The sequence below is a fragment of the Sparassis crispa genome (genome assembly GCF_003851025.1).
Source record: "Sparassis crispa DNA, contig_000015F, whole genome shotgun sequence".
NCBI classification, from domain to species: domain Eukaryota; kingdom Fungi; phylum Basidiomycota; class Agaricomycetes; order Polyporales; family Sparassidaceae; genus Sparassis; species Sparassis crispa.
In genome coordinates, this window is record NW_020939762.1 from 158,163 (window position 1) to 171,280 (window position 13,118).

Sequence of the window (13,118 nt, forward strand, 5' to 3'; positions counted from 1 at the left end):
AGAATTCACGACGTAACAGTTCAAGAGTATTGAACTTTCCAGGGTGACCCATGGCAGGGGAGTCGTGATGTAGTTGAACGAGGTCACGACGAAGAGTTTTGGATGGTGGAATGTAGATCTTTCCCTTGTAGAGGATGACACCATCGCGAACTTCCCAGTCGGAAAGCGATGATTTCATGGGGAATGGCCCTTTGTGCGCAATCGCTTCGAGGGCTTCATGAACAATGAGGTCTTTTGCTGCGTGATTTCTGATTTCGTTGAATAGTGTCGGAGAAATGGATCACACGAATAGTGCGTTGGGTAAAAGAACGTGATCTTCGTTGTCACTTTCACTGTCATCGAGTCTGTTACGACGAGATAGCGCATCAGATTGGATCATCTGAGTGCCAGGGACATGGATGAGGTGAAGATCAAATTGTGATAATTTGAGACTCCATCGTGCTTGTCGGCGGTTTAACTTCTGAGCTGTACGGAAGTACGTGAGGTTCTTGTGATCACTGCGAACTTCGATGGGATGGGGAGAGCCTTCAAGATAATGGCGCCATTCAGTGAGGGCTCGAATGATTCCGAGGAGTTCGCGGTCGTAGATTTCGTAGTTCCATTCAGCTGGATTGAGCGTCTGTGAAATGTAGGGCACAAGGATGGAGGTCTCCATTGATGTCGGCTTGGCGTAAAACTACACCCGTAGCAAACTTGGAAGCGTCAGATTCAACAATAAAGGGTTTTGCCTTGTCAGGCAGTAACAGTACTGGGGCGGTACTGAATCGTTGCTTCAATGTGTCGAAAGCTGTCTGACATTCTGTTGTCCATTCAAAAGGTGAAGATCCAGCGGCAGTGCGCGTAAGATTCGTCAATGGTTTGGCAATATCCGAGAAGTTGGCAATAAACTTCCGATAGAAGTTTCCAAACCCTAGGAAAGAGCGAACACCTTTTACTGTGCTTGGTTCAGGCCATTCTGCAATTCCTTTAAGTTTGATAGGGTCCATGCCAATGTAGTTTTCTCGAATGATCATGCCTAGGAATTCGACTTCTTTAACGTCAAAGAAACACTTTTCCGGTTTAAGGAATAAGTCGTTGTCTTTGAGTCGTTGGAGTATGCGTCGGGTTCGAACGTGATGTTCTTCCAAATCGTTTGAGAAGATGAGGATATCATCCATGTAAATGACTATCCATTTCTCATCGATTATGTCCTTGAAGAGTACATTCATCATCATTTGGAAAGTCGCCGGGGAGTTGCAGAGTCCAAAGAACATGACCATAGGTTTGAAAAGTTCGCGATTTGTCTTAAATGCGCCCTTCCATTGGTCATCATCTTTGATTCTGACATTGTTATATCCGGAGCGTAAATCCATTTTCGTAAAGATCGATGCGCCTTTGAATTGATCCATAAGGTCAGAGATGAGCGGAAGAGGGTAGGCATTCTTCACCGTCCCTTCAATCAGGTATCGGTAATCCTGACAGGGACGTAGTGCTCCATCTTTCTTTCCTACGAAGAAAAATGGTGAAGCCATGGGAGATTTCGACGGTCGGATGTATCCTTTTTGCAGATTTTCTTCCAGGAAGTCATCCATCGCTCCTTGTTCTTTGAGCGATAACGGATAGATTTTACAGTCGCGTGGAATAAAATTGGGTTTCAAGTCAATGGTGTGGTCCCAAGGCCTGGTTTCTGGAAAGTGTTCAGCTGCTTTCTTTTCGAAGACGGACTTCAAATCATGGAGGTAGTTGGGGACCAACTCCTCAACAGTTTTGGGTTTGTCTACAGCCGATGCTTTCTTATGTGCCTGTTGTGCCAATTCTTGTGATTTACCGGATGGTTTGTAAAAGACCGTATTCTGTGCGTTACAGAATAATGGGGATCGAGTACTGTGTGTCATTCTTCCAATGGCTGGGCCTCTTCGTATGGTGAAGACTGCAGTTTCAGTCTCTTCATTCATCAAAGGTGACTCCTTCCTGATGGGTTCAAATATCCCAATAACTGGCTCTCCTGCAATATAGGAGATAACTAGATCGTTGTCATCGAGCTGATCCATAGAGGGTTCTGATGGTGGGTCATCTGATTCGGTATCATTCTGCACTGCAGGTAACTCGCCACGCTCAGTGTTATCGGCCATGATTTCTCTGATAGATTCCGAATGCCCAAACGAGATAGGGGAAGTTTTGGTGTTGATTAACTCTGGGAGTCCATCTTCCTTGAAAATCGAAACTTCTTCATCTGGTGCATTTTCGACGATGGGTTTCGGTGGCCATTTGGCGTCTTTACCAAACCAAAAGTCACCGGTTTCCCAGTTGATCATCGGATTGAGGCGTTTAAGCCACGGCATGCCGAGAAGTATGTTTTCTTTGCCAATGCCGGTCAAGAGGAAGCAAGTAAGTGTCTTCCTTCCTCCGATTTTCATCATCTTCCAGGTACAATGAGTAATGGTACCCATTTGATTTGGTGTGCCATCTGCATTCATGACTTTAATCGGTTTCGGTAATTCCCATCTGATGAAATCATTTTCTTCTGCAAAACGAATGTTCATGAACGTTTCGGCTGCACCGAAATCGATCAAGGCTTCTGTTGTAACGTCTTTCTTCTCTCTCAACGAAATATTCACAGTAATTGAATTTCCGCTAGTGTTACAAATAACGAGGGGAGATACGGTAAGATGTGACGGTCCATGCATTACTAGTGGCCGTCGTCTCAAAAACCCAATTGGGTTCGTTCTTCATCAGTCATGTCGTTGAAGACGTTTCGCACATAGGCGATCTGTTCCTCTCTGGTTTCTTCCTTCGACGTCTCCTTCTTCTGTGCGAGGTCTTCTCGCATCTTCTTGATCCATGTGATCGTGTCTGTGTCCAACCCGGGCTGTATCGTTCTAGCACGGGTGAAACTTCCAGACTGGGGGTGGAATTGTCTGTCGTTGGCTATATGGCCCTTCTTTCCGCATAGGAAACATAATCCTTCTTTCATTCTCTTCTGTCGCTCGTCCGGGGATAAGCGCGAGATATTGACACGGTCAACATCCATCGCATTTGGATCCTTTGCAGAAGCCGAGTAGTAGGGACGATGGACAGGTCGGCCTTTTCCTCGTGTTGTCGTAGTGGCTCCTCGCTTGAAGATCTGAGCAGATCTCCATTGGTTGTCAAATCGTGAGGTGTATTCGTACCACTTGTCAAGTGTCTTGGGCATGCTTTCCATCCCATATATCCTTTGTCGGAGTGGGTCGTTAAGCCCCCACTTGAAATACTCGATATTTTCGGCATCTTCTAGTTTCGCCTTGGATTCAAGCGATCGGAATTCGGCAATGTAGTTGTCCGCAGTACGAGTTCCTTGCTTGATGTTATGCAGCAAGGTACAAGCGGTTTCTTCAATATTTTCATCGCCAAATGCTTTGTTCACACTCGCAATGAAGTCTCTCCAACTCCCATAAGAAAGGAAGTCGTCATTGGTGAGTTCCGTCTCTATGAAGCTCTGTGCCCATGATCCTGCTGTTCCTCCTTGCATGTGCGATAGCACGAATGCAATCTTCTGATTGTCCTCCTGGTAGACATGGCTATTTCCGGCCATGTAGTTCTTGCATTGGTTTATAAATTCCCTAAGCTTCGAACAGTCTGAACTGTTGAAGATCTCGGGTTTTCTAAAACCAAGTTCCTTCTGGCTGACATGGTGGCGTCCTTCATCCATGGTAACTGTAGCCATTGGTGGTATGTAATCGGATATGGTTGGTGCAAGAGTCGGTTGGAGTACGGGATTCTGGACAGGGAGGTTTCAAGGGGCGTCTGGTCTTTCTCCTGGATAAGAGATAGGTATGCCACTGTCTGCGATGTGTGATAGTACGAGCCCTCCAACGTTATGGGGTAGGCCTGCTTCGTAGTCACCACTTGGGTGATCAATGTGTTGATCTGGTCTGATGAGTAAAGGTCGCCCGTTTAAAATGTGTACGTTCCTCTGTGCGTCCCACTCTGCCTGAGATGGGAGGAGATCGATGTATTGCTTGGGAAGAGCAGTCGGGTTGATAAAGTTCAAATCCAGCGTGGATAAATTCCCCTGTGTGGCCTACGTCTACACGTAGACTGCACACCGTCCTTAACTAAGTGGGTTCGTTCGTCGTCGGCTAACAAGCCCATAGAGTGTCTTCTGCCTTCAAACTGATACACCTATTTGCTGATTGCTCGAGTGATTACCTCAGCCTCCTCGGCCTATTGGTCACTCGGACAGACCCCTCTCCGAAGATGAGTGATCAGTCTATCCCTTCAGCTACCTCGATTACAGAGTAATCTCAAACGGTGCTTTAGCAATCGAATCGGGTGTATCATTTAGTCTTCAAGGTTCGGTCCGGTCGGTAGTTCATTGTTAGACTTTAGGAAGTCACAGAGAGTAATAAGATCTCGACCTAATGTTACGTGGCAGCAAAACATGAGCGTCAAGTCGAGTCGTCACGAGACAAGGTCTTAGTCTAAGACACAAGTCCGTTTAAGAGACACTTCTGGCGATGTCTTCGCACTGAAGGTCGATCAGGGTTCATTCTTATGACTCGCAGTAGCTGTCTGCTACTAACGGTCGATCTCTGTCAAAGGCAAGTGAAAAGCTGGTTTAATGGTAACCAGGTCGAGATGGGGATCCAGCTTGACAAGGTCGTCTACTTATACAAAAGGTATCTGCAGTACTACGCAGTAATGCGAGATCGTTCATTGGCTAGATAAGGTGAAACGATATCTGGGCAAGGTAACAGCGAGGAAGTAATATGTATGAGAAAGCTGAGTAAGGTCGTGAGAGATAATCAGTACTAATGGGGATAACGAGTCGTGTATCAGAACGAGGTAAAGATGAGGCGTACATGCATGTCTTGCATGCGCGATAAAAAGAAGGTCCGGAGTTGGATCCGGTGTAACCCTAGACTAGGGGTTCTGGACATCCGGGTAAAGAATTGGAGGTTGCGCTCCGATGAGTCACGTGTTGGATCACGTGGTCTGGTAACGTAAAGGGAACAAGGAAAAGAAAAAGAGAAGATGCGCCACAAGTGAGGAGCGTTGTAACACACATCGCCTTCAGGAATATCGACTCCCTTCGCCACATGATACAGGTTGCCCTCGACGAGATTCAGCGGCAGACAGGTTGGGTCGGGATAGTTCTAGTTAGAGGTCCAGAGCCGAAGCGCGGTGGCAGCAACATCTATTATTGGTGAGTCCCCACGCACACACGAGGAGGGGCGGTGTCCTAACGCACGATTATCAGCTTCGGGACTCAGACCGCCCACCTGAAGAGCACGTTTCTGCAATACCACCTAGACTTTGAAGACCACATCGCGCAACCGTTCGCTCAGTATCTACAGGCTTCATTCCGTAAGTCTACAACTTCATTCGCTGTGCGTTATCTGGACTAATCGCAAGTTCTGCAGCAGCCGACGTTCGCGCCAAAATGGCTCTACCCACTGTCCCGCCTTTGACGAGCGCCACTGTGCAAATCAGCATGGATGGCACATCTTTCATCGTCTCCTCCACAGCCAGTGGTTCCATTGGCTCAACAATCGCAACGTTGGCATCCTTGGATACCGATGGGGCCCATGTGCAGGCTTCAGCATCGTCTGCTCCGACCGTTGCATCTTCCTCCTCAGCACCTGCCTCTGCAACGGTACAAGTCACCGTCGATGCCAGCACTCCGCTCTCACTGAACATCCGTGCGACCGCCTCTGCCAATGTGACTAATGGATCCATGTCAACGTCGGCCGTCGTGAACGTTGTGTCACCTCTCCACTCGCATGCTGCAAATTGCCCCGACAGCCTGGTCACTCGCTCACCAAGTTATGGATGGAGCCGCAGCAATTCGTTTGAGGAGGAGCGGCTCGCCAACATTGCGAGGAACAAAGCGGCTCTCGCACTGCTCAGCAACTTCACTCTGCCTACAGCGCAGCTGAAGAAGACTTGCAAGAAGGCCGCAAAGGGCTTACCAGTGACTCGCAATTTGGGCCACCTCTCCAGTGGTCAAGATCTTTTGAATGACACAGACAACTCCCCGGACTCTCAGTTTGAAGCCGCAAACCCTTTGGCACCTGCTCCTGTTGCACCCGTGCCCCAGGTCAATGTCATTCTCACTGTCATTGTCGCACCTGTGCCAGAGATCGTCGGCCCTCGCACTCCTGTTGTGCAGTCTTCAGCGCCCATCTCACCGGCACCAGATATTGTCAACCCTCCTGCTGTTATCACGCCTGCACCTGCTGCGCCCATGCCTGACATCACTGCACTTCCAGCTCCCATTCCCCTTGTGCTTCTGTGCACTCATGCCATGGCACCTGCGCCTGATGTCATCGCCCCTCCTGACATCATCGCACCTCTGGCTCAGCCTATCCCCGCTCTACCTGTTCCCTCTGTCATCGAGGTCATCCCCACCGCTGCTCCTGAGCTAGATCACATGGCCAAGCCTGCAGTCTGCCTCTCGTTGTCCCTCTCAGACGACTCGCACCCGCTGTGGCTGCAGAAGGCTTTGCAGGTCGTCCGCATTTTGCATGGAGTACCGGATAGCTGGGTGAACCTTCTTGAAGCCTTCATCATCTTTGAGTCGCAGTCGGGCTATCCGACAAAAAGGGCAAGTCTTATTTCTTTCCCTTCCGAAGCTACACTAACTTATACACACAGACTCACTACTCTAAGGAAATATATGATGCATGTCCGAGCGCTGTGGGCGCGTGGATGACGTATGGGCGGAAGTATGAAGTGGCCCCCCACGGCATCGGCAGGGCATCGGAAATGCGCGTCGGCTTCCATGATTGGTGGACGGCCCTGCAACCCACTCCCAGGTCTAGTGCCGAATGGCCCTTTCCTCAAGATGCCTTGGCCATGGCGGGCAACTGGGGCTCACTGTTGCAGGCAGGTGACAACAGTTTCTTTTTGATTATTATGTATCTCTGGTGGTGGGGTAGCGTACTTGAATGCGAAGACAAGGACGAGGGGCATCGGTTTTGAGATTACATTGCAGATGTGCGCTGAGTACTGGTGGCGATGACTGGCAATCTATGCCTGTCGTCATCTGCCAAGCGTAAGTCAGATGCTGTTACCAATCATGTGGCGAAGAAACCGAGGACCTGATGTTGCTTAATTGTCCCTACAGTAGTTGTAAAGCACAGCAATGATATGTTTTGGTGGTGATAACATATGCCTAAACAGGAAATCCGCATTCCGGTGCGCCGAAATGGTATTGGAGCAGGGTCGGTCAGCCACCCGGGCACATCGCTACATTTGGTAATGGGTGGGCGGGTGAGCACAGGACCAGAGACGGGTGGGTATGGGTTGGTACGGTTTGCACAAAGTACCCAAGTAATACAGCAAGAGACCTTGTAATACAACACTACTGACTTCCTGTAATACAGAGTGTTAAACCACTCTGGTCTATGTACACTTCAGTCTGTTGGCTACTACCACACTATGTTATACTAGGCAGGTAAGTATCATTGTCCAGATGGAGTCTGGGTCAGCAGACTCTAGCCAGGCCTCCCAGTGGTCTCTTTTGGCTGCTTGTATCTCATCTTCATAGCAGTTGCGGGCCTTGCGGTACTGTGCATGGGAGGGGTGATCTCGAGACAGGTGATTCTTGTAGGATGTTCTCGCCAGTCGTTGTACTGCCTTCTGTGTTTTCGCAAGGTCCTTGGACCACCAGCACTTGGTGAATGGTGAGGGTTTCGACAGGGGTACCTTCACTTTGACCGTCTCTGAAATCACATCAGAAAGGCTTTTTAGAGCAGTGGTGAATTGCTCTGTTGTCGCTATCTCCATGTTCCCCAGAAGGTGAGAGTTGAGGGTGGTCTTCAGGTATTCACAGAAATCGTCCCAGTCTATTTCATGAAAGTTGCGATGAGGGGCTTCCTAGGAGGTGCGAGTGGAGATGTCGAGCTCAAAGGAGATGGGGAAGTGGTCAGTATGAGGCGGGTGAAGATGTGGGGCTGTATCACATGAGATGAGGCATTCCGCTATATCTGGGGAAGCAGACACATTGTCTGGCCGAGTGTAGTTCTTCGACGTGGTGACTTCCAAGGTCAGGATTCCGTGGGGGAGTAGCATGGCAAGGTCAAAAGCAATGATGTTGTCGAGGAGTGGTTGCACTTTCGTGAGAGCCTCATGTGTGAAAAGGTGGTGGTTCCACTCTTCGTCCCACATCCAGCTGTACTTACTAGAAATGTTAACATTGTATGGCTAGAGCCAGCAGAGTAGTGTGTACATATGCCAATAGCATTTTACATGCTGTTTTACAATGGCCATGGGCTGTAAAACAGTCCATAGGCTCTGTAAAACTCTTACAGGGTGTTAGCCAGTGCACTGTAATACAGCCAATGCATAATACAGCCCAGACGGCCAGTTGACTCCGGGGCCGAGGCCAGATTCAGCTTAATAATTACTAGCGTGCTGCACCCTAATATGGAATAGGGCGATGGGCGAGATGGCAGCTGCGGGATACCCAACATGGTATGTTATTCTCACATTTTCTGGACTTTCTGCACTCGAAACTGTTACCCTTTCCTTGCAGCACTGCAGCTGTGAGCACATATATCTCATAGGGGGACATACTGTAGGCATAGAGGTACACATAGAAAACATATTAGAGCATGGCAGATCTCCACATGTACGCAGAAAAGCAGAAAATAAAATAAAAACATACTGCTTGCCATTGCAAAACCTGTACCTGCAGTTGCAAAAAACACCTCGCCAGAACATGCTAGTCAGAGTCAAAACCCCCGTCGTCATCTCGAGCATCTCCCACTTCCACAGGATTGACATCATCTTCCCAGTCGGACTCGCTGCCATCAGAATTGCACCCGCTGGGGGCATCTGCGTCCGGCACGCTGTCATTCTGGCTCTCCGATGCAAAGACTGCATCCACGCCAAGTATGCGGGGCATGACATCAGGAGCATCGGGAGCAGCTGAGACAGCATAGGAAGTGGGCGCACTTGTCATGGCGGGACGATGAATGTCGGCGCTCGTTGGGGATACAGGCAGGTATTGATGGATCCAGCCATGCACGATGTGCGCCTTCGCGAGGACAGGCTGCCAATGTTTCGACCACTTCTGAACCAGACGTAGTCAGATTGACGCTTGCTTCGCTGCGTATGTGCAATGCCCGGCCACAATATCAGTTCGACCCTCACGATGGTGACCTTGAGAAAGCCACCAGGCAGCTTTCTGTGTCAGAAACTCCAGCGATCAGTGCATCTCATCGACAAGGGTCTTCCATTCTTCCTCCCACCGATCTGCTCGCACAACAGTCTTCGCCCACTCGACATGCAAGTGATCATCATTGTCCTCTGGCGCAGTGCTGTCTTGCACAGATGTGGGGTCTTCCTGGGCAACAGCGGCTTGCTCTGGCATGGATGCGAGGTCTTGCTGGGCCAACGTGGTAGGCGCCCGAGACGTACGACAAGGTACCAGCCAAATCCACGATGGTTCGTGGTGGCCTTCACTTCTCTCGTTCTCCTCCCATGCAGGACCTCGATTATCTCCGTCTTTAAATTCTTGAAACCTTATCTTCCACTCCCCGCCTGGATCCAGCACTAGGAGCGCATGGCAAGTGTCATGATATCGAGCAATGGTGAGGGCAATCTTCAGGTTGAACACACGGATGTTCGTCTTCGAGCACGTATTTGCCTTCTTGCCCATACTGGCAATATTGATCCTGTACTTGGCAAGAAGCCTGGCATAGATCCGACGCAGATGGCGAATGTCTTCCAGGGCATCCTCGACTTGAGCCATGTGGAAGTGGTGCTCCTTCTCGATGATGCCACCACGACAGCCCACTTCGTGCTGAGCCTGTGCAAGCTCGGAGGGTAGGTATAGCTTGAGATCTTCAGCGTGAATGAGTGGGCTTGCGTCAGCGCTCTCAGGAAGGGAGTCGACGCCACTGACAATGATGCTCACGTGGTTCATCCAGGAGACCTCAGTCACCCCCTATGTGCACTAGTATTTTTCCTTAGCACCTGCCATTCGTCCCACACGTCGTGCTCACCATGTGTCGGCTCGAGCTCATCGTTGCTGATGACAAGCTCCATTACATGCTCAAAAAATTCTCCTAAATATTTTCATCCAGATTCACATGCTCATTCGATTGCAGGGCCAATGCTTTGCAGTGTGTGGGCCTGACCTTGCATTGAATAAATCTTCCACACTGAACACTTCTTCTTCAAAGTGTGTAAACCACAATTGCAATGTCAACGAGGATACAGTGCAGCTTATGTGAGGTTGTACACCTGTGACATCTCATCTTCTTGACTATCTCCGGGTTCTTGAATCTGCACGCTACATAGTGTTCAATCCATGGTTGAATGACATGCTCTGGGGCTAGTACATAGTACAGTGTTAATGAGGGGGGTAAATACTACACTTAGTGAAGCATGACTTACGACATGGTACATAACCATTAAGACCCTCAGAATTTGGCATATTTTAAAGGACTTCCATGTATTCTAGCATCAAGAATCACCAAGAGACGAGTAAGCGAGAGCACACATTGCGTTTGTGATGCAGCGCGGGGCCAGTGATATCTCCGCATCAACTTCGACATTTTTGCCTCGCGAGCCTCCTACAGCAGCAACAACAGCCGGGTGGTACAAGATTTTTGGGTTATATGCTTACTACTGGTGTATGAATTCATTCAGATTATCGCTATACCTTACAAATTAATGCCCCGTGAGTGATGGTGCACCATTCTTGTGAGCTTAGCATCAGGAAAACCCAACTTTTACTTATGGGACTTATTCCGACTTTTTGTCCTTTTTTGCCTTATTTAAGGCCCATAAGTTTCCAAAAGTCGACTTTTAAGGCTCTAAGGAAATATGACTTATAGACTTTTTGTCCTTTTCTACCTTATTTAAGGCCCATAAGTGCATTTAAGTCACATAAGGACACCTTTAAGTAAAAGTTGGGTGTTCCTGATAGTAGTACCCAGAGTGTCACAGTGGTCTTGTCTGGCGAGGCACGTCGAATATGGAATATGCAAAGTGAATCTCATGCCTGCAAGGTAAAGATGGGTGGCACATGCTGCGAATTCTGACCTCAGTGCACGCTGTGCTGGCGATGTCACCTGGCAGGAGTGTTTTCATTTTGAACTGCATCACATATATTCGGCGCGCTTTCGGAGTGGATACTTGTCATTTTCGCTCTACAGGCTTCATTCCATTTTGTTGCCCTGAAGACTGATCATCACACGAGCTCTTGCATTGTTCTTCTGCCCTCTATGTTGGGTACGAGAGCCCCATCACTTAGAGTATCCAGGTGACTCTCGGATTGCCTCGTAGGCAGCATAACGGACAGGGTGACCAGATATCCTCAAGGTGAGTCAATGCTTAGTACAGGCCTAATTATGTCCGTTGCTATCCAGCGGTCCAGCACATGTCGCCTATCGCACGCTCATGACTACCCGTTCTTCGCGAAAACACCTATTACTGGGAACTACCTCCAGGTTTCATGCTTCCTGCACCCTGATGCGGACGCGGGAAGGTGCGTTCAACCTGTGCTTTTTCCCTTATTTCTCACCACCCATGGGCAACTAAGTTTCAATCATGCAGCTCACCTCTGTGACACTGTCATCGTCAGCATGGGTGAGGTAAGTACAATGTCACTCGCGATCCCTCCTCTCCTTCCTTATGCTACACTCATGGTCCAACCAGCCGCCATTTATCATCGTGGAACACTTCGTCGCCTGCGCTGTTCAAGACATTCTCTAATACAATCAAGATCAGTCTGTCATCCATTGAAGAGTCACCTGCACCGAAGAAAAATGAGATGCCAAGGTAAGTAAAATTGGTGAAATGCACTGTTTGCGATATTGATGAATGGTCGCCATCTAGCTTCTTCATGGAGATGTGAGTGCATCCATTGCCTTTTACTTGACTTGGTCATTCATGTTGTTTCTCAGGCTGAAAGCGGGCGCTTCTTCCTTTGTTGCACCTGCTCGCGCTGTGTGAGCTGTCCCTGTCATTTGCTGGGCTTCATCGTGCGTTGTGGACCTTACAGCAGTGCTTCTAGCTTTGGTTATGTGTGCCATACTCTCGCATCTATCAGCTTCACAGTGTCGATGATACAAGGTACCACAAGCTGCACTTCTTGGCAGTGAGAGGTGTCGGGTCACGAGAGGAAGGACCCGCAGCGCCTCATGATGAGCGTTCCATCTTGATTTTTTGTGCCTCCGAGGAAGGATCAAGACCTGATGCCTCTGCTATAGGTCTCGTCATGAATAGCGATGCGGCTGTAGCGTCGGAGACTGGAGAAACTGCAAGTTCAGCTCAGTTCGTGCACCATCCAATCCTGCATCAGGAGTTTGTACTTGTTAAAAAACACCGCTCGACTCGGAGTTCTCAACTTTATGTGGAGAGCGATCTGGATGGGGAGCAACCAGCCCGTCGGACTTGCGAAAATCCTCATCGAGTGGTCGTGAGTAAAGAATGCCCGTTCCACATCGACGCTCTACGACGGGCGCGTGTTCTCTTTCCCGCTGGATGCGGACATGTATCTCGTGCGCGAGGGCGACCTGTGTGTTCATGCTCTACTTCGATGTCTCCTTCACCTCCATGGCCAAGCCGATCCCACTGGACGTGGACATGTATCTCATGCGCGAGGTGACCTGATCCTCGTGGAGGTGTGGCCACTCGGCGGGAAGTCACCCACTGCGTGGTGCCTCAGTGTGGGCACACCCCTCAAGGGTAAGGGCCACCCGAAGGTCATGAGCTTCAGCACAGGCCTGGTGTCGGTGTCGACGCCATGGCCAGGTACTTGCAACTGTGCAACTTCTTGAACCAGGTCATCTACCGCGAGAGCATCTTACATGTTTATGATGAATACTTCTTGCTATGTACATAGTAATTAGTAGAATGAAAATATTTAGGAGAATTTTTTGAGCATGTAATGGAGCTTGTCATCAGCAATGATGAGCTCGAGCCGACGCATGGTGAGCACGACGTGCGGGACGAATGGCAGGTGCTAAGGAAAAATACTAGTACATGTAGGGGGTGACTGAGGTCTCCTGGATGAACCACGTGAGAGCCACGCGTCGGCATCACGGCATCTGTCCTTAAACGAACCGTAACCAAACAGGACCCCCGCGAATCCACTGAGAGCTCCGATGCACCCATCCCCGAAAAATGGGCGGCCGGAGGCA

The 13,118-nt window shown here is 49.3% G+C and overlaps 6 protein-coding genes across 6 annotated transcripts; 2 read left to right on the forward strand and 4 right to left on the reverse strand.

Moving 5' to 3' along the window:
* Nucleotides 1–280: 280 nt before the first annotated feature.
* SCP_1600580 (hypothetical protein) lies at nt 281–3,682 on the reverse strand (the record flags this gene model as incomplete). The annotated part of the gene is made up of 3 exons (XM_027764509.1): nt 281–619; nt 681–2,533; nt 2,692–3,682. 3 exons carry the CDS (start codon nt 3,680–3,682, stop codon nt 281–283), a joined length of 3,183 nt encoding a protein of 1,060 aa, XP_027620310.1.
* A 1,375-nt stretch (nt 3,683–5,057) lies between these two features.
* SCP_1600590 (hypothetical protein) lies at nt 5,058–6,629 on the forward strand (the record flags this gene model as incomplete). Its single annotated transcript, XM_027764510.1, has 4 exons — nt 5,058–5,164; nt 5,219–5,325; nt 5,382–6,569; nt 6,616–6,629. The coding sequence occupies 4 exons, from the start codon at nt 5,058–5,060 to the stop codon at nt 6,627–6,629; spliced, it is 1,416 nt and encodes a 471-aa protein (XP_027620311.1).
* Nucleotides 6,630–7,839: 1,210 nt separating this feature from the next.
* Nucleotides 7,840–8,130, reverse strand: SCP_1600600 (hypothetical protein; the record flags this gene model as incomplete). The annotated part of the gene is made up of 1 exon (XM_027764511.1): nt 7,840–8,130. One exon carries the CDS (start codon nt 8,128–8,130, stop codon nt 7,840–7,842), a length of 291 nt encoding a protein of 96 aa, XP_027620312.1.
* Nucleotides 8,131–8,686: 556 nt separating this feature from the next.
* On the reverse strand, nt 8,687–8,926 carry SCP_1600610 (hypothetical protein; the record flags this gene model as incomplete). Its single annotated transcript, XM_027764512.1, has 1 exon — nt 8,687–8,926. The coding sequence occupies one exon, from the start codon at nt 8,924–8,926 to the stop codon at nt 8,687–8,689; it is 240 nt and encodes a 79-aa protein (XP_027620313.1).
* A 246-nt stretch (nt 8,927–9,172) lies between these two features.
* On the reverse strand, nt 9,173–9,892 carry SCP_1600620 (hypothetical protein; the record flags this gene model as incomplete). Its single annotated transcript, XM_027764513.1, has 1 exon — nt 9,173–9,892. One exon carries the CDS (start codon nt 9,890–9,892, stop codon nt 9,173–9,175), a length of 720 nt encoding a protein of 239 aa, XP_027620314.1.
* Nucleotides 9,893–11,523: 1,631 nt separating this feature from the next.
* SCP_1600630 (hypothetical protein) lies at nt 11,524–11,928 on the forward strand (the record flags this gene model as incomplete). The annotated part of the gene is made up of 4 exons (XM_027764514.1): nt 11,524–11,567; nt 11,632–11,754; nt 11,812–11,826; nt 11,880–11,928. The coding sequence occupies 4 exons, from the start codon at nt 11,524–11,526 to the stop codon at nt 11,926–11,928; spliced, it is 231 nt and encodes a 76-aa protein (XP_027620315.1).
* Between the last annotated feature and the right edge of the window lie 1,190 nt (nt 11,929–13,118).